General features: G+C 34.5%; 1 protein-coding gene across 8 annotated transcripts; it reads right to left on the bottom strand.

Annotated features, from left to right (window-relative positions):
• Nucleotides 1–1,612: 1,612 nt before the first annotated feature.
• Nucleotides 1,613–20,365, bottom strand: TIAL1 (TIA1 cytotoxic granule associated RNA binding protein like 1). 8 transcript variants are annotated; one of them, XM_027851590.1, is made up of 13 exons: nucleotides 19,607–19,645; nucleotides 16,942–17,002; nucleotides 12,773–12,869; nucleotides 9,589–9,738; nucleotides 9,293–9,347; nucleotides 9,059–9,146; nucleotides 7,112–7,187; nucleotides 5,713–5,821; nucleotides 5,106–5,201; nucleotides 4,875–4,959; nucleotides 4,422–4,545; nucleotides 3,964–4,103; nucleotides 1,613–2,007 (listed from the first exon to the last, which is right to left on the bottom strand). In XM_027851590.1, exons 2-13 carry the CDS (start codon nucleotides 16,980–16,982, stop codon nucleotides 1,890–1,892), a joined length of 1,179 nt encoding a protein of 392 aa, XP_027707391.1. In that variant the 5' UTR covers nucleotides 16,983–17,002; nucleotides 19,607–19,645; the 3' UTR covers nucleotides 1,613–1,889. The 8 variants fall into 8 exon arrangements, with proteins under 8 accessions (XP_027707391.1, XP_027707395.1, XP_027707392.1 ...); XM_027851594.1 differs by lacking the exons at nucleotides 16,942–17,002; nucleotides 19,607–19,645 and adding an exon at nucleotides 20,276–20,365; XM_027851591.1 differs by lacking the exon at nucleotides 16,942–17,002 and having other exon boundaries at nucleotides 19,607–19,703.
• Between the last annotated feature and the right edge of the window lie 1,083 nt (nucleotides 20,366–21,448).

The following is a 21,448-nucleotide window of genomic DNA, read 5'->3' as shown; positions in this document are numbered from 1 at the left end:
TTTATAACAGAAAAGCATAGCTGCTGACTAGTACAGCTCTTTTCTAACTTCTCCATTTCTAATTGAAATGAAAAAACTTGATCAATTTATCAGTTTGGACACAAGAGTCACAACTTGAACAAAACTTGAGGTCCTATGAATTTATAAGGAGAAATAGACTAGTTTGAGTTAAATGTATAACTAAAGGGAAAAGGAAAAAATACATTATAGCAACTTATAAAATTGCCTATATCAAACTATATCTTATATACTCTAAAACTTTAACTTTTAAAAACAGCAATTTGTCAGTACAAGTTGTAACTTACTTGACTGGTAAGCATTTTTTCTAGTTTTGGGGCTTCTGTCTCAACTGTATTCAAATACACAGGTGAAACATTTGCACCCCCTAGCTGTCACATACAATATAGACAGAACTGCCTAGTATACATTCCTGTTTAGCTATAAATTTGAGGCAGTTTTAGTCAATTTGTCTAGAAAATGATTCAGAAATAATCATCAATCTAAAACATCTTCATGATTTATCCATTTATACCCAGTACATAAACAATCCCACCTTCGTACAGGTCTATCACATGCAAACTACCCATTAAGAAATAAATTTTAAAAATAAGAAACATAACTCAGCAAACTGTTTCAATTGTATCTCCGTTTTCCAAATGGCATATTGAGTAATCCAAAATAGGATGTTTTCAACAATCTCTTATTTAAAAAATTCTTCAGCAAAATATTTTCAAAAATATTTTCAAAAAACTCCTCTAAAATTTTCGAAACACTCACTATACAACTTATAGTAACCCTAAAATACATTTACAAGGCTCTGAACCAAAGTATTTACATACCAAATAATAGAAAGCAAAATAAAATAAAAATTTAATGATATATTTAAATGCATGAATGTATTAAAAATTTATGAAATTAAGATTAAGGCTCTCTCCGAATAGTAATTTATGTAACTTTACATAATAACCAATTTTGGAAACATCAGTCTTACACATTTTTGTCAATCTACTACTTCTAAGCAGTAGAATATATTAAGTATTATTTCAAACAGATTGCTAATTCTATGTTTGAACATGCTTTTAAAATACTGTAGTTATTAAATATTTACAATGTGTAGTTTTCAATTTTTATGCAAAAGCCCAAGTGTGACTGCCTGACTTCCATATATACATATTTGCTAAAAATTTGCGTCCAAAATTATATGCAATATACTTCAATTTTAATAAGAAAAACACTTCTGATAGATGCCTAAATGTGGACCACAAATATTTGTTCATGCAAATCAGACAGTACTGTTCTTTTAGACTACGACGTTTCTATATCAAACTTCAGTTTCTTTGGGCATTCAGAAAATAATTAAATGCTCTAAAGTTACTTCCAGGGTATGTACTTCTTCTGAGTGACAATTGTCTTGGCTGAAATAATATTTGGTCCACCATTAAGAAAAAAGGATTCAAGATTTATGTAGAACTTATAAGTGATTCACTATATTTCCAGATCCCCAATTTTTCCATTTGGAACAGCGATACAAAACAGTGAAGACAGAACAGAAAAAAATGGAACAGTAATATAAGAAGCAAAATTCATAACCCACTTCTCTGCTGCTACTATATCAAAATTTGTAGTCAGAATCGTCTTTATTGACTTTATTTTTGTTTTTGTACACAAAGAAAAATCATGTTCATATCCATCATGAACAAAAACTTAAAAAGGCAGAACTAGAAGACATGTGTGTCCTTCACCAAAGCAAAGCTGTGCTAAAGGTTCCAAACATTTCCATTTTAAAAATAAATATTTCCATTTTCTGATCTCTACGTTCCTGTCTTCACAGAGTGTCACTGGAAACTGAAGCCTATCATGAATTACCCTTTTGTTTAAAGAGTCCCAGCTCACTGTGTTTGGTAACTCGCCATGCCATATCCAGCTTGGTTAGGTATTACAGGAGCAGCTTGTCCTTGGGCAGGCTGAGCACCAAATCCACCCATCCAGGCTGCAGATGGAGATTGGCTTTAAAGAAAGAAATGTTTCATTTAGAATTTATTTATAGGGAAGATTCAGAATCTAACAGTTCTTTGGTAAAAAAAAATTCTGTAGAACACACGTTTATTGCAAAATTTTAAAAGAGATGCTAATAAAAAATATACTTGCTCAACACAGGTATACAGTCATACAAAATAAAAAGATCAAACAAGGCAACAGAACCAAAGGAAAAAAATATCTTTGGGTTGCATGCCCTGATAATCTATTAAAAAAAAAAAAAGGTTTAAAATGGTGAAATTTCATATACACTAGAAGTCACATATAATCATATAGTACCTTTACTGCTTTGGGTATCTTGTACTATACAACCTCAAAGTACTGCACACACAGTGTAAAGCCTATAGGAAAAGGAAGGCTTAGAGTTGTCTGAGACTCAAAAACTTCCTAGCAACTCAGTACCCAAAGGTGGAACAGGTTGCCTCAAGGCCTCAGGAGATGGTGGCTTCCACTGCCCTGAAGATTTAAAAAAAAAAATGCAAAACAGCCACTTATTGGCTTTGAGGTAAGAGAGATGTTGAGAAGGTATTCCTATCCAAATACAGTTTGGGACTAGCTTGCCTTTGAGGTTCCTTCAAATTCTGAGATTCTGTGATATTGAAAGAAGCCCACAGTAATATTAGGGACTAACTTATGGGAGCAAAAAAACCCGACAATAAATGCTACATATTCTATTTGGTATCAGATAAATTTTTCTATTTATTTCATATACAAAGTAAAATCTCACTTCAGAACTACACAAATTGAGAAACTAACATGCAAAAATATCCAATAAAATAAAGACATCATGCTACCTTATGTCTTATAGATTATGTCACACAAGTGAAATCACCTGAACTTACAAGAATACACATTTATTCTAACCATGGCTAATAAGACTCAAAGTTAACATTGTGCAATGATGAGCTATGATAGACTTAGCTCTTCTCAGCAATACAATGATCCAAGACAATTCCAAAAGACTTTTGATGGAAAAAGCTATCCATATCCAGAGAAAGAACTACAGAGTCTGAATGAAGATCGAAGCATATTATTTTCACTTTTTTTTGTTTTTTCTTTCTTGTAGTTTTTCTCTTTTGTTCTCATTCTTCATTTACAACATGACTAATGTTGAAATATGTTTAACATGATTGTACATGTATACCCTATATCAGATTGTTTGCTGTCTTGAGGAGGAGAGAAGGGAAGGGAGGGAGGGAGGAAGAAAAATTTGAAACTCAAAAAGTTTTACAAAAATGAATACTGAAAACTATCTTTACATGTAATTGGAAAAAAAAAACACTATTAATATAAGACTCAAAGCTAACTGAACCTCCAAAAGGTTCTATCTTACATGACTAAACTATATTCCTTAAGAATTCAGAAGCAAGGGGCGGCTAGGTGGTGCAGTGGATAAGAGCACTGGCCCTGGAGTCAGGAGGAGTTGAGTTTAAATTTGGCCTTAGACATTTGACACTTACTAGCTGTGTGACCCTGGGCAAGTCACTTAACCCCATTGCCTAGCAAAAAACAAAAAACAAACAAAAAAAAAAGAATTCAAAAGCAGATGGAGTATAAGATCACCACAAGGTAAAGACATTGGTGACATTTACTTTAACCCTTTCCTACAGTCCTGACTAAACAGTGAATAATGGTATAAAATAAATATGAGGATTTTCAACTTCTTATGAATGGCTTATATTTGGCACTATTTTAAAACGTAATAAGTATAACTAGGAAAAAGGAAATCTGCCAAATCATTTACCACTTATGGATTACAGGAAACACTGTGTTAGGCAAAAAGGATAAAAAAAATCCCCATATCAAGCACATTGCTATAAAAGGTTTAATGTTTTCACTTTTACTACTACATAACTAACCAGCAACTCAAAAAAGTCAGAATAGACTCCATGGAAAGTATTATAAAAATATGAATAGATAACTTACTCAACTCCAAACCCTTGCTGATTCCATGCTTGCCCATACATTCCATAGGATGGCACTTGCCATCCATTTGCCATATATTGTCCATATTGTTGTGGATTTCCATATACCTGGCTCCACTGGCCCCACTGACTATAGTCAACCTAGGAAAAATAAACATCTTAGATGACATGTAAGAAATCAGCCTTACTTAGGATTTTGTGAGAAGACAGAAGACAAGAGATAGAACATACTGAATGAAGACCCTCACGGTACAGGGCACTGTTATTATATAAATTTTTAAAGGAACACCTATGAAAAAACACCAGCACTACTTCAAGTTTCTTCTCTTTTTAATAGCATTTAAAGACATTTAAAAGTGTTACTACGCTTTAGGTTTTTCATCAAAAAGTTATAAAACTTCCTCTGGGACATGTTTTAACTCATATATGAAACAGTGTGAAATTCATGAATCTAATTACCTGTTGGAAGTTTTTAGTCATATCAGGAGATTCTTTACCCCAATAACACTTAACGACGTGTCCTTCAATTGTTGTACCATTTACTGAAACAATGGCATGGGCTGCACTTTCATGTGTTGAAAATCTAAGAGATGAAAAATCAATACGTTAAAACTTTTATTTTAAGGTACACAGTTGCAAGGGTTTTTTTGTTTGTTTGTTGTAGACTTCATTTTGGATGTGTGTGGTTTTTTTTAAACTTTGAACAATGAAGCATGCATGCAAAATGACAGCTTACAGATATGGCTCCTATCTTCTAAGAGGTAAACCCTATGGGCCTATAAAAAGATTTGCATTGCAAAAGAATAATAGCATATGGCATGTTGATATTATGGTGCCAACCAAAAATAATTCAAAGGAATGAATCAACATTTTTTTAAAGCAACAAAAATGACCATATCGCGGCAACCTTACCTGACAAATGAATAACCTTTTTCAGGAAAAACTCTTATTTCCATAATTTGTCCAAACGGTGAAAATGTCTGTCTCATGAGCTGATCTATAAGAACCAAACCAAACCAAACAAAAAAGACAAAAACCCCCATAACATTTAAAGCAGATTTGTACCATGAAATGGTGTCACACCACGAAATGATGTCAATGGTACAGAAATACCCACTAGAACAAGATAAGGAAACATCCTACCTGTTAACCCAGAAGCAATTCCTCCACAGTACACAGTACAATTTTTTGGACTTGACTGATTTACCACATCTTCAAATCTCAACTGTTTTGTGCTATCTTTTTCCAGAAAGAAGATGGGAAATTTGGGTTTTATTAGTTATACAGTCCTACAAATATAGCTTTTGAGAAGTATAAATTGCTTAGACACAGTATTATTTTGAACTGTTATATAAGCATGCAAAAATGAGCACAATAATTCTACAAAAATAGACGAGAGGAAGGTATGAGTCTTCCCTCTCTATATAATTATATTGCCTCATCTATTAATTCTAATGTAATTAATTTTATATTACTTCAAAGAATACATGTTCAAAACAAACTCCATTGTTCTCATGAAATAGTAAATTTAGCATGAAACCTAGAATTCTAAGGATAAAATTATTATAGTCGGTTGGTATTACTGAACATACTAAGACATGATTCTGTGCTGAAGCCATAAATCAGACCCCAATTAAACTGTCCATGTTAAAGACATGATTCTATAATGGATCCATAAATTAGACCTCAGTTAAATTCTTCATACTATATACTGTGATTCCTATAATGTTAACAACAGTAATTGTCTTACTTTCTTGTGTACTTTTAGGAGCTGGTGGTTTACGTGTTGCCCAATTGGTCCGGATTTGACGACCTCCTAGCCACTGACCTCCCATGTGTACAATTGCATTTTCTGCATCCTATAAAACCAGAAAGAAAAAAATAATAACAAAAGGCTGAGAAATTTAAAATAATTACTAAAAAAAATAATTATCAGTAAATATGGTCTATTACAAGGAACAGGAATTTTGGAGTTGCCAAAATTCAAAAACTCACATCAATAAGCTTTAGCTCACAGAGTATCCTAAATAAGTCATAGCAACAGTCTGGTAAATGGATTAACATCAAGGTTAATTTCAACTCAAGTGATTCAAAAAATTTTTTACTTACCAATTTCAAAACACTGAGCTGGTAATCAAGGAATAGTTTATTCTTAAAGTAAAAACAACAAAAAAAAACAAACCCTGATCCAAGAAATTTTTAAAGTGTCATTAGAATAACAACCTTTCTCCTATCATACACGTAAAGTCAGATGTTTCTGTGAATAAAACGGCATATTTGAAAACAGGTTTTTAATGTAACTTTGATTTCAGGAGATTTAGAGATGAAACCCATCTTAACAGAGAACTACATTACAACAGTCAATGTTTTATGACATTTAAGCACTTATGACTTATGCAGCATAATTGAAGTGCTTAAAAAAAGTCTGTCATTAGTCACTGGGTTTACATACTCAAAATTTCAGTGCTTTAATGAAATGCAAAGATTCTAAGTTCCTAAAGCAAAAGCTTAACAATTTAAAAAAACAAACAAACTGATGCCAGTTTTTGGTTTAAGTGTCTCAGTTTATATTTTATGGTCAACACAAATGTTTAGACATTAGGCTATTAGATTTTTTTTTAATAAAAAGATAACACACAGTCTATTTTAATTTTCATGCAAATATTCTTATATAGCCTTAAAATCCCAGTTACAAAAAGAGATAACAGATTGAAAGTAGAGAGAATAACTTAGTGTTATTTACAAAACAGAGAAAGCAACACTATCCAAGAAAATATGAAAAGGCTAAAATTTTTTATTATCCTAATGTCAGGACTTTATTAGTATCACTCAAGTGTGGTTATTATTTCGATGGTTGTTACTATAGCCAAATTTCTTTACTAAAACTATCATACAAAGTACCCACTTTACCTATACTAACATTGTAAAAAAACTTCCTTATGTTTACCAACCAATACCATGTTACTATTTCAAGTTCATGGACAAAGAATGAGGATAGTATGTTAAAAATAAAAAAAAAACAAACTACCACACACAATAAATATTAAAGCTAGTAGATTATATACCTGGAATATTTAGGTTTCAGATACATTGTAGTCAGTGACTAAAATTTTTACCAGAAACAAAATTTGGAGTTAGAAGTTACTTACCAGTTTGTTATAAAACGATACAAAACCATAGCCTTTTGATTTTCCAGTTGCCATATCTTTAACTACCCGAGCATCCCTGTGAAAAGAAGCACAGCTAAATGAGGGAAATAATAATGACCTTGAAAATAAAAACTAAAAGGAACCACACACACGGTATTGTGAGCATATTTTTATGTAAATTTCAAGTTAACCCTAATTAACTATAGCCATTCCTGAACTCTCCCTATTGCTTCTTTACCTGTTAGAAAAAAGCAGTAGGACAAAAACATGTAATAAACATGCAACCTATCAAATACAGCCTGTTCTTTCTAAAACTAAATGCTCAAATTTGAAGATTAAAGGGAACAATAGTTTCCTTTTCTAATATTCTATTGACTATGATCTTCTAAGGTTTACTGTTCTATAAATTACTTTAACAATGCTAACTACTTTACCATGCAATCTCTAAATAGTTAAATGTCTTCTGCCTAGTGATACAAAATATATGAAATATTAAAAAATTGAAAAAGAGGAAAAAAATAGGAATTAAAAAGGCATACATGGCCTGTTAACAGATTTCTTTATTTTTCTTGGTCAATTCTCTACCATCATTTTGGAGTTTGGGCAGCTGTAAATTTTGAAAAATTGACATTTTCAGAAATTTAAGAAAGGAGAATAAAAAACTAACAACAATGCTAAGCACACCAGTACGAAAACAACAAATTTACACAGAAATTTTTAGTGAGTAAGTTAAAATGATTGGAAATATAGAACTGCACTGAATATAGAATGTTAAAATGTAAATACTAAAATATGTATATATAAATAATGTATAATAAGAATAAATAGAAAATGAGAAAAAAAATCTACAACTGAGTTCCAGTGTGCACAGTTCCTTGCAGTTAGCCTTCAAGATCCTGTCCATTCTTATGAGCAATTCTGCAAAATAACCAGAATGCTATTACTTTTAATTGTGACTTGGACTTTAGAAAAACTGCAGGTCTCAGGTATAAATAAAGATTGAGAAACAGCAACCTGTATTATTCTTTTTATACTGATTTTTAAAATAGTTTTACTTACCACACTTAAGAGATTTAAAAGCAAAGCAAACACCAAAAATAGAAGATTAACAATTAAATATACTGGTCCATTAAAATTAAATATACAGAACAACAAAAACTGTAAAGAAATGAACATTGTTGTTCTTAGCTGAATTATATTCCTGTAAAGCAGTATTAAATGCTCATTAATTTAAATCTGTAGAAAATAAATCTACAAAATATCCTGCTTTTAAACAGCAAGACAAGTTACACTTTTAGCACTTAATTTTCTAATACATTTGATCACAGAATATATTGTGAACTTTGCTCTACAACATGTATGAGAGAAAGATCAAATGGCATTTTCCCATTTCTGGCATAATCATGCACCACCAACAAGAATATCTAATTCATATATCACAATACCTTTGACTCAGATATTTTAATACTAACAAAATTATTACTAAATCATAAAAACAATATATTTTACATTTAAGCAAGAATAATTTCTCCAAGTTCACTATACTAAATTCATAATATAAAACATTCTAAGATTTTACCTTATTATTCCCCTCTCCCACCCCCAAAGCATTTATACACAGCCTAAATTCACAGTTCCTTTTGTTTATCTTTAATGCATCTTCAAAACATTTACAAAAACTTGGACCTTAGGTTAGCATTTACTTATTATCTAGCAAACATATTTCTCTAAAGTTGACATACAGAACAATTTCATTTAAAAACATATATTATGCACAGAATTAGTTGAAAACAAGACTCAAGAACACTAAAATATCATATTTGCAGTTTAAAAAATATAATACAAAACAATGCTAACTAGGGGGGAAAAACACCTTAATTCTGAAATAAGTCAATCTTAAACAACTTTCCTGGCACTACTGAGTGAGGTATTGATAACAATACTTACGATATTTTACCAAAAGGAGCAAATGCTGATTTGATATCTTCTGTTGTTATTTCTGGACTCAAATCTCCAACAAATACATGGAAGTGATCTGGAATCGAAGCATTTTATGATAAAAACACTCAGGAACTTAATTAGTAGACCTCAGGATTGGAGAAAACATGATTTAACTGGAATTCATAAAAATGCTACCATATCGATCCCTGAGGTGTACAGTAAGAGCTGCAATATACTTACTAGAGGTATCTTTTTTCTGGCTACTTGGTGTTGTTGCCCAGTTTACTTTGACCTCCTAAAAATAAAGATTGCATTTAATACAATTAGTCATTTCACTGTGGTCACTAACTTACTTTTAATTTGGAAGGATATTTTTGTGAAGTATCAGATCGAATAAAGGAAAAGCACATTATGACTTAGGAGCTCTCTGTGTTTGAAAAGTCACCAAAAATGAACACAAACCAAAAGTAATTATCATGCAAAGATTTGTGTGTGGAGTTACTTTTTAAAACGTACAAAATGTTTTTCAAGCTTACCTTTCCCAAAATTTTTCTCCCATTCATAGCCGCTAATGCAGCAGCTGCATCTCTGTGTTCATAAAATTCCACAAAGCAATATGGGTCATTGCTTGTATGCTGCAAAACAGAAAATCCAACAGAAGAGTTGACCCTTCTGCTATCGGGTTGCTGAGAAGAAAATCCAGGAAAAAACATTACTGATAGCTAGGAATTTTAAGTGAGATTGCAAATAGATAATGAAGCCTAACATTTTAAAAGATAAACCTTATAACTTAAGCAGAATAATAAGGAAAACAGTATGGTATTCATACAGAATTATAAAAAGGACTATAACAGCATGCCTATATTAAATTCAAATTATCAGAATGTGGTCTAATCATTTTGTAACTTTCTAATAATTTAACTTTATACCAAAAATTATTTCTGATAATTTTGGTGCTAATAACATAAGTGTTCTTTATTAAAATTATTAGTACATACCAAAGTTATTCAACATTTATCACTGGTGCTAGTTAAAAATATTGGACCAATGATTAACAGGTAATCAACCATAAAGTAATTAATGAGAAATATGTAAAACCCAATTTCTACAAATGAACTATTTTAAAGATCTTCTATTTTGCCAATAATGTTCAAAACATAAAATTAAGTACACCAAGTTTGAAATGATACTACATACATCATTAGATGCAGTAAGGCAGTGCTGAATAGTGGAAGAGGGTGAAGTCAGAGAGACTCTAGTTCTAGTCCCAGCTCCACCACTAACTTCTTGGGTGTCTTTGGGCAAGACATTTCACTTCCCTACTTCTCAGTTTCCTCATCTGTAAAATGAAGGGGTTGGACTAGATGATCTCTAAGAGCTCTTCCAACTCCAAAAGTTAGACCAAAAAGAATCTGAAATTTAGAATAGAAGGGTGAGGATCACTAATTACTAGTATTTCTCTCCCCTATGTATATCTGAAATTGATGAGTTGTATTAATGCATTACACTCTTGCATCTTCTAGAGTTTCATGAATACCAAAAAAATACAGGATAATAAAATCACAAAGCAAGTTTTTTCCTTTCTGACTTTCATCAGTACTATAGGAGATTTTCTATGGTACTGGTAGACTGGATTACATAATTTTTCTTTTTTATAAGAGAAAATTATTAAGAAAAAGAAACAAAGTCAGAGATTTCTAGTACCTACTGAAACAAATTCTGTAAGACTGAGCTTTTCTAGAATTTCACAAATCTAGTGTTTCAGAGATCCTCTCCAAAAGAAGTTGAGGACTATCTATTAACTATGAATTTGATCTCAGTGATCAAATTTTCAAGTGTTTTCTGAAAATGCAAATAAACCATGTTTAAAGACATGTCTACAATTACACATTGTGAATAAAAAAATTGTTACAAAAACAATTTTGCAAAATTGGATTCTAGGTTAATTCATAATTGTAAAAGTACATACAATAAATATATGTTTCAAAACCTCCCCTGATCGTTATCAATGCTATTGAGAGAATTAGTGTATATATATTTCAAGATGGACTGAAGGAGCCTAAAATACTAGCAAAATAAGAATCTTTTAACCACAAATGTTTTCTTGTGCTTGGAAAAATTTCAGTAAAGTGATCCAAAAATGGGACTCTTAAAACAACAGTGACAAAACAATCAGACTACATTTAATCAGAAACACCAAAGTGTGATCATTAGCTCTGGCAAAAAACGCTGGGCTGTCACACAAAATCCTATTGTTGGAATAGTGTCAACATTCTTGTGGAAACTGACAGAAAAGAATTCGAGTCTTAAAGTTAAGCCAGCTATTTAACAAATATTAATAACATTTAAAAAAGAGAAGGCTAACAACAGAAATAAGGAGCTAAAACTCTAAGGATATACAGCAGTTCTCTTTCCAAAATTTCCTAGTATATTTACTCTTTCATTTCTATTACTAAGTAGTTCCAGAGTTATCTAGCACAGATAGTTAACTGCAGAAAAATACATAGTAGTCCATTTCCAAAAAGTTTCAGAAAAAGAAGAACATTCTTCATCACTTGTTAGCTGAAAAGAAAAAAATTGCTGTAGGCTTTTGAAAACTAAAAGCATTAGCCTACTTGCAAATAGCTGGCTAATTTCATGTTTATTTAGTGCTTACAGTGTGCCAAGTGCTGTAACACATGCACTCTAGGAATTGACATTTTAAATAAATTTACTGTACTATGCTAAGTTGTAAAAACATTTGATATATTATGCCTAAGGACATAAGGAAAAATGGTTAAAGTCTATTTTGTGATATACATAATCTACTCAAAAATAACTTAAAAGTTCAACAGAAAAGTAAGATTCTTCAAGCTTTAAAATAAAATTACTTCGAGTGAAATAAATTACTAGTTGTTCAAAGACCTTCAGATTCTTCCACTTCTACAGCTCCACAACTTTAAAGGGCATCACTAAGTAACACTTGAAACAACAATAGTAAATTGTTTCCTTTACACTTATTAGTGATGTCATCAATTATTGTTAGATGATGGGAATTCCAAATTTGGAAGACAAAAGGAAGTTTAGGATCATACAACTTAACCTACATAAATCCAAATGAATATAGAAGAGAATATAGATTAATTTTAAAAGAATATTAACAAAAAAGACAAAGAAAAAATGAAGGAAATACTATCTACAGACTCTGTTCCAGATATAGTCCTGGAAATTTCTTTTAAATATAATAGACTTTGACTTTAAAAATGTAGCTGTATACCAAGTTGGTCATTATTAATTTGTGTTTAACTAAACATCCATAAGATATACTGCATAGTACTAAGTATATATAATTTCACATGATTACATACACTAGGACTTCTTAGCTTCATATTTTCACTTAATTAGTAACATTTTTACTTTCAAAAAACTTCACTCAAGTTTTCAACATGAGTAGATGCGACATCAAGAACACCTTTTTATATTCAGCATTTTCTGAAGACAACTACACAGCATGAAAGGTGATTTTAAATGAAACCTCTCTGAACACAAACCTCTTTGAACAGTTTGACAAAAGCATCTAAGTAATAGAACCAACCTGTCCAAACTTCAATCTCCCTCTGACAGAGCCCTTATTTCAAGAGTTTAGAGCAAAAATCCTTATCCATCAACACATGCATCACTGCATTTTTAAAATTAAAATGCTATGGTAGTTGATGTCACATTTTACTGGGAAGATCTTACCTCTGTTATCATTTTACAGCTTTTACATGGTCCAATTTGACTGAATAACTGAAGGATAAGGACTTCTGTCACATCCCTGGAGAGATTACCTACATAGCTACACAACAGGGGGAAAAATAACATTTTCACAAATATTATCTTCTTACTTGTCACTGACAAATTTTTAGGTAATTTAAGATATTCCATTATCTTGAAAAAATTTCTCAGTTTCTTAATGCTGGGCCTTATCCTACAAATAAAATGCAAGCATTTACTTTTTTATAAGCACCACAATATTTTCTGACAATGAGGTAGATTTTGGGACCTTTAAGAGCAACTTTAAGTTGTGGCCTTATAGTTAATATAACCATAATTATTTCAATCCTTTTCCATCTGCAAAACAGGCTTTTTATTTCCATAGAATATTTGAGGGGAAAAAAGGCAAACCATTCAAACTAAGATCTGTATTACAGATAATAGCCCCAAAATAGTCTCAAATAACTCAAAAGAGTCACTTGTATCATAAATACCAACCTCCAACAATTAAGATTATTAACATCTATTAACCTATTAACATTAATAGGCCAAAAAGAGAACAAGTTATAAAGTGTGTCTATTTTAATTCCTAAACAGCATTTTGGGAGAATTTTAATATAAGTATGTAAATACATACATAGACATATACACATATATTCACACATCTTTTTTTAAATATGGTCAATGTCACTGGAGACTTACCGGGATAGGAAAATAAACAGTGCATTTGGAAAAGAAATTTTACGTTTTTTATTAGTTTAATTTTGTACTTAACTGGCTTAAAATGAGGTAAAATAAGTTAAAAAAAAGTTACTATACTATACATCTTTATGTCACTTCACCTTATTTACCAAGCTATACTTTGCATTAGAATCCTTATAAAAGTATAATTTTGAAGAGAGTAAATTTGAATGTTAACGTTCTTAAAATCAAATATATAACTTTCCTGGAGATGCAGGGGAGGGAGAAGTAATTAGGGGAGAGGGAAGATCCTAGGAGATTCGGAGGAACAAAGAGGTAAACCTAATATTCCCTCTGTTATGGATTTTTAAAACTGCTTTATCTCCAGAATTTATAAACCTTCTAGAATTCACTTACTGTGTGTAAAGATGGCCACTCTCCCATAAAAAACAAAGAACTTAAGTGTAAACAGTATCTTTCAATCATATAAATAAAACAATATAGATAAAATATTAATATGCTTTATTTAGCTTTCTGGAAGGAGCTATATTATTTTGATTATCATTATACTATACAATATCTGGAAAACGAGACAAGTTTCTGGACAAAACAAGTCCTATATGCATAATAATTAAGTAGTTTTAAACCATCTAAATTTCTTTGAAATGTAGAAATCCAAAAGAGAAAATGACACAGGACAAGATAAGGTAAAATTTTAAATACCTGATAGAGATAATAAATAACAATTTTAGTTGTATTAAAACATTTACAATAGAAACTATTGATAGACATGTTCAGAAAAGGCAACAAAAAAAATCCAGTAATACTTAAATGACATATTGTTTCTAATAGTAAATAATTTCATCCAAAGTTTCTTCCAAAACTGATTCCTCAAACATAAAATCAGCAACAAATTTTGGTGGTGTCCCATGCACTAGCCTTCACACATATCACTGATCCAATGGAAGACCACATATTGCATTGCTTTTTTTCCAGCAGTAGTAACGGACTTATGAATCATTCATATTCATTTGCTTGGAACTACCAGTGATTATCTGTGAGTGATGCAGTTAGCGGCCATAGCTTTCTTCTGTACAAAGTTACCTGGGCTATCCTGCAATTGAACCTTGTGGAAAACTATGCTTTATTTAACCAAATGAACTAGTTGAATTTTTTAGTTAAAAATATGAGACTACATCCTTATAATGACTAAAATTAAATAAGTTCTATTATTTTCATTTGAGACAATTTAATAATCAACATAGAAGCGTATGTATTAAAAAACCATGTTAAAGTATTAAAATTCTGAAAAACTATGTAAAATCTTTTCTAAGTTAAGAAATATTTAGGGAAAATATATGGTAATTAACTGGTTTCATGAGGCTATAATCATAAAATAAAGTTAATCTAGAGCTATTCCTTTTTCAGACAACTTAATTCCAAGATGTACACTTTATGTCTCAATATGTATAAAGTTATATGTATGTGTGTGTATATGTATTAACAGGTTTTAAAGAATTCCCTAAATGAACAATTAGACAACTGTGACCATTTCTAGCAATGAGATAGATAGCACTAAATAGTAATTTTCAATCAGTTCTTGTTATCTCAGAATAGAATATAATTCATAATGTAGACAACTGATAAAAGTTTCTGTATCAGATTTCTCAGCTTTACTTCCCCCCCCACAAAATACCTCCTTTTATGGAGAAAATTAATAGCCTAGTCCTTACACTGCACATGTTAGTAGTGAACTTTTAGTTTAAAAAAAAAAGTCACCACTAAGATCACTCCTGTAATATTAACATCTTAATGTTAAGAGGGTCCTAATATAGTCTCCCAAATTTTTGCCAAAATCTGCTCTTTTACTTATAATAGCACAACCTTTAAAGAGTTGCATAAGTCACATATTAAATGGTGTTTTATGTATTTTCCTGGTGTTACTATTTAAAAAAAAAACCTATACTGTACTATTTAGTTTTATATCATCATATATTAAATTTTTCCTAGAAAATACTACAGAACCAGTCCAAGACATTTTTAATAGCCAGCTCTCCAGATCACTTGTACTTAAAAAATATATTGTATAATAGGAAAGGTAAGCTACTCTTTTCTTCTATTCCACAAAATATAGCTGTCAGTGTGTTTTTCCAGCCCCCTTATGCTGGTCATGTGAAATATTCACTGAAAAAAAAAATTTAGTTATCTGAAGAATCTGAAATACTAGAAAGATCCTACACTGCAAATCATTGCATTTGAATGGAAATCGATGTACAGCTGAAAACTTTTCAGGAATTCTAAAACAAAGTTAGTAAAAGGGTATGACTGCAAGAAAAAAGGAAGGGCATACCTTAGAGCACTATTTTGTCTTCTAAGGGCAGGAACTGTAGAAATTGAAAGTATTAAACTGAAAAAGATATTTTTCATCTCTAACAGTGTTAAAATCCAGTTCGAAAGCTGAAGCAACGTTGTCTAACAGTAAGAGTCCACATTACTAAACTACCTCCAATGTATTATGCCTGTAAGATTGATGGTACCTATTTTAAAGCATTATTTTATGGGAATAGGGTTGTCAGTGTTGTTAGTGGCTGGATGCAGAGGGGATGGAAAGACAAAGGACTGAACGACAAAAGAAAAACAAACCTACTTTGTTCTTACCAAATCCCCGAAGGTCATAAAGAGTATACTTTTAAGTAGATCACTGACATGTCACTTATCCAAAGTTGCTTCCATAAGCCAGACACAACTATTTTATTTGGGGGGAAGGGAGTGCTGCAGTCAGCAAGGCAGATATACTATGTTATGGGTTTTGATATAGTGACTAGGATACACAATACATATAATGGAGGAATTGTTTGACAATATAACCAAATCTTTGACATCATGAGGTTCTATAATGGAGTCCTAATACAGTTTTTCCTATTAATAATAATGAATTGTTTTCAGACTTTTAATTGATTACCAGTTATGTGGCAGAGTCAAATTAAAACCTACTTTTCATTGTCACTCTGATTCAATTAATGATATATTTTTCTAAATTCATAATTCCTTTAGAATCTGGCACCTTAGGCAAATAGCAAAATAAGCTAATATAGGAGGACCTCCCCTATTATAATAAAGAAACTTATTCCACATAGATTCAGCAGGCATACAATACATCAAAACATATTCCCCTCTTCCCAGAAAAAAGCTACATTCAGTATTAGCCTGGATGATGTAGTCTTACAAGGCAGATGTCTATCATGTTTCCATACCAGCTACAAAGCAGTTTCTTTGTATTCTATATGGAAAGTTACTTACTGTCCATTAAACAAAAATTAATGTCAGATGAAAACAACAAATATCAAAAAAATAGGCATTTCAAGTAGAGTATGGCAAATATAACACTATTCTCAAAAAAGCAATCCTATACCACTTTAAGCACTACAAATTAAATAAATAATACTGTAGGTAATTAATATTTAAAAACCTACCTATTAGCTAACACCACATTGTTTTCTGAAGATAGAACCATATGTCTTAGCTTGTGTGTGTCTGTAGGGAAAAAACCTCACTAGTAACACACAGGCATGTCAGGGTAACAGAGAAGTCTTGGTTAGAGTACATGATTAAAAGCATACTAACTGCTTGAAAACGTATTCCACAGATCACATGATCAAAATAATTAAGGCAAATAGCCAGACACAATACCTAACATTAATCCTTTAACATCTTCAAACTTGTGCCTGCAGATATCTTTTTAAGGAAAAACCCAAAAGGTATACTTCAAGAAAAAAGAATTCAAACTCATTCTTTTTTTTTTTCTGATACATCACAAATCTGAACTTACTTTATCTTAAATTTTATTAGTGATTTCTATGATATTAAGTAGAAAAATGGAATGCATCCTGTATGAAATAGGGTAACTATTTCTGTCTATAATGAGAACTAGGATTTTTTGCTAGCTATGTTTATTTGATGAAAGGAATACAATCAACATAAAACACTGAGTAGATATTACATAAAAGACAGTATACAAGGTGTAATACACAGGAGGGAGGATGGATGAAGTCTGAAGAGAGTTTACTCCAGCAGAGTCAAAGAAAGAAAAAGGGAGATAAGGCAGTCAAACATGAATTGACGAACAGGGTATGGTAGAGTTTACAAGATTTACTCATGTATATATACATAACATATTTGTACATACCTGTAAACAGATAATCCATGTTTACGTGAGTGTCAGAGCATGAGATGAGAAGGTATAGAAGGTAAGGGTAGAAATAGGTGACATAAAAGAAGTTAGCATATTAGGTCTGTTGGATAAAGCCTGAGGAGACTTGTGGAAATAAAAATTCGATGTCAATGTACTATATGGGATGAATGAAAATCTCAGTAACAGTGCTCTGTTTCTAAAAGAAAACAATTTTTCATCTAAATAGTAATTTGGCAAGTGTATCAATTAAGAAACTGCTATTTCTCCAGCACCTGTTATGATGTAACTAACATTTCAGATTTTAGACACAATGTAACTTCTACCGAAGTTAAAGAAATCCTAGCTGAGAGTTAAAACCCAGTTCTTTCAAATACCTGAAGTCAAAGTACACATCACTAACTAGAACTTGGCTTCATTAGCAAATAACAAATTTCAGAATTTCTCCAGTTCTCCTCTTTCTGAAAAGAGAAGACCAAATTGAAAAGACAACACAAAATATTAATACAAGGTTTCCACCAAAAGGTAAGTGGGCCCTCATTCTGAAAATCTAAGATGGAAAACACCTCTCCTGAAAAGACGGTGAAACAGGAACGGTAAGGGTTAAGTAATACAATGTTCAAAAGAAAATAAATAGTAAAAAGGGAAATAATTTTAAAATTATATTACTGGGCCACTTACTTTTCTGGTTAGGGTAAACCAATAAGAAGCCAAATGTTCAACTTCGTGTAACCATCTTACCCCTACTCCAAAGAAAGTAATTTTCCCACAAGATTATTCAGTCTATTAACAAGGACAAGCAAAGTAATCTCCAAATCATGAAAACCAGACCTAAGTATGAGAGAGTAGGAATTTAACTCCTAATGCTCAAGACGGGAAGTACAAAGCAGAAGACTAAGAAAATAAAAGATACTCAACAAAATAAAATATAACAACTATATTCCCCATTATAAATATTCAGAATAAACTGATACAAAGGGTAGCAGAAAGGAGAAAGAAAAGAAGTGGCACAACTACAGGGAAAGGAATACAAATGCTGAGTCACCACTTCAGAAAGGAGACAATAAAATTAAGTCATTTAAGGAAGGGAGTCATTCAGCTGCTTGGGTTTGCAGTCAAATGCAAAAGCAAAATAAAAGAAAATGCCAGAGGCATCATATTAAAAGCTCAGAAAAGACACCCTTTTCATCCAACTCGACAAGCATGGGGTAACACACAGATTAAAAGTGACCAGTGAGAAGGGCAAGAAGAGTTCAACAAGTGGCTATCCATTTGGAAGAGGCAGCTTTCCAAGTGAATTGCAGAAAAAAAAAAAGGAAAGGATGCTTGGGTGACAAGTGCACAGAAATGAGGTGAATACTCGAAGTCAAGAGAGATCAGCAGAGGGAGAGGCTGTATGTATGGCAGGAACAAGAGGAGTGGAGGGAGAAGGCGCAGTGATTGACACACAAGGTTCTGAATTTGGGGAGCAGGGGATGGAAGGTAATGAGACAGATGCTCCGCTAGCTAGCCTCCTTCACCCCGTTCGGGGACTCTCCCACCCCTTTTCCTCCCCGCCCCCACCCTATTCTTGCATCCATCACCAAGCCCCCTCCCCTGGGCCCCCCAGTTTTGAGTTTTACTCCTCCGCCCCGCCCCCGCCCCTGAACCGGGAAAAAAAACAAGGGGCGGCGAGTCTCTTGACAGCCTCAGCCTCTCGGATGCCGGGACTAGGGATGCAGATAAGGGGAAGGGGCGGTAGGCTCCGGGATGGGGCAGGAGTGGGGAGGAGGTTTCTGCCCGAGAGAAGAGAAGAGGCGGCGGCGGCGGAGGAAGAATGTGTACGTGTCCGCCTCAGCTAGAGGCCGCCGCCCCAGCCCCGGCCCTGCCTGCCCCCCCCGCTCCGCCCCTCCGGCCCCCGGGGCCCGGGCCTCGCGACATCGGGCATCCCTGCCTGCTCGGGTACTCACAGGGTCCGGGGCTGCCCGTCGTCCTCCATGGCGATGGGTGAGACAGAGATCCCGGGACCGGGGTGGAGGGGAAGGGGGGCGGGGGAGAGGGGCCGGGAGGGGGAGAGGGCAGGATCGGGGGAGGGAAAGGGGCGGGGTGGGGGAGGAGGGGGGGAGGGGGGCGACAGGCTCTGGCTGGGGACAGAGGAGAAGGCGCCGAACCCTGTTCTCGGACTCTCGCTCTGCCCCCAGCCCGCTCCGGACGCTGCGCTCAAAGCAGGAGGAGGAGGAGGAAGAGGAGGAGGAGGAGGAGGAGGAGGAGGAGGAGGAGAAGGAGGGACAAAATGGCCGCCGCCACCAGCCAGGCAGGAAACTGGGCAGTGCGCAGGCGCGGCCCGCCCTCTCTCAGCTTTAACCTAAGACACCGAGGGCAGCGCGCCGGGGCAAAAGGGGTGATGTCTGAGAAGAGAAAGAAGGTCGGGCGGCTGAAGAAGCTCCGCGCTTAGTTACACCTGGTATACTGTTTCCGCTGGACTCGCCAGCTGGTCTCAGCTCAGCCCGCCCAAGACGGAAGCGACGAAAAGAGTATAACGGGGTAACTGATATCTCTGGGAATTGTGGTCCTAGAGATGAGCAAAGGAACGCGCTCTTTCCGGGGACTTCTGGAAATTGCAGTCCTGAGTCTCTAACCTGCACGATCACCGGAGCGACGTGAAGAAGGGGTTTCTGGGTAGGGTGGTCGCACCTCAGGACAAGCGACCGACAGGAAGTAGGAGTCCCTGAAGGACGCGACGTGGAAAGGCGAGCAAATAAACTAGCAGAAAGTAAACTACAGATCCCAGAATGCCGCGTGCCACCTCTGGCTTCTTGAGAGCTGACTGTGGCACAGCGCCCGAAAGGGCGGAGCATCCAGTAGGCGGGATCTGGGGCGGAGCTTCCGCTTTCTCCTCCCCTCGTCTCCATGGAGTTTGTAAAGCAGTTAGTCGTCCTTACTTTCTCTGCGGCAGCCCGGTCTTCTGATTATTTGGATATCGAAGAAAAGGGAATTACATCGAAGGACCGGGAGTCGTTAGTTAGACCCCGTTGAATGCATCAGACACTTTTTAAAAGCGCCCGCTTCTTGCAAGGTTCCCCCACCCCTAGTATCCCTGTCGATGGTACCGAGACGCGCCAGCCAGGCCCTGCCTTCGAGGACCTTCCCTTCTCCTGAAGAGGGATGAAGCCCACGCATAACGGTGATGCCGGAGAGAGAAAGAGACAAGTGGAAAGGAAGGAGAAGGCCGAAGCAAAATGCTACGAGAAAGCGCAGAGATGAGTTCCAGCCGGGGGCGGGGAAGAGGCTGGGGAGCCGGGCCTGGAAGAAAGAGGACTTACTTAGTCGGAGGTGGCAGGTAGGGGAAGGGCCGTTCGGTGACCAAGGAATAACCTGAAGAAAGGCTTGGCGAGATCCCACTCGAGAACTGCAGGGGGATAGTTTGAGGTAAGTCAGCAATAGTATTTGCAGCCAAATTGTGAAGGCGCTGAATGGCGCTCTGCCTCGTAGATGAATGGACCTCAGAGGACATCTAGGCCAACCCTTTCATTTCGTTTATTTCAAATTTATTTATTAAAAATTTTTTCTAGTCAATGAAAGTCTGCCTTCTCTCACTCCCCTGACCTCCCCGACTCCTACACATATTGAGAAAGAGAAAGAAAAAAAAAAAAGACCCCTGTTGCAGACTTGAGCAGTGGATAGAAACCTGGGTCCATGGAGTCAGGAAGACCTGTATTCTTAATGCAGCGGCAGATACTACCTAGCTGTTTGACCTTGGCCAAGTCACTTAACCTCTGTCTGCCTCAGATACCTCATCTGTAAAATAGGGG

The sequence above is a fragment of the Vombatus ursinus genome, unplaced genomic scaffold (genome assembly GCF_900497805.2).
Source record: "Vombatus ursinus unplaced genomic scaffold, bare-nosed wombat genome assembly UNPS02009205.1, whole genome shotgun sequence".
In the NCBI taxonomy this organism is placed as follows: Eukaryota; Metazoa; Chordata; class Mammalia; order Diprotodontia; family Vombatidae; genus Vombatus; species Vombatus ursinus.
This window is presented reverse-complemented; position numbering and strand designations above follow the sequence as displayed.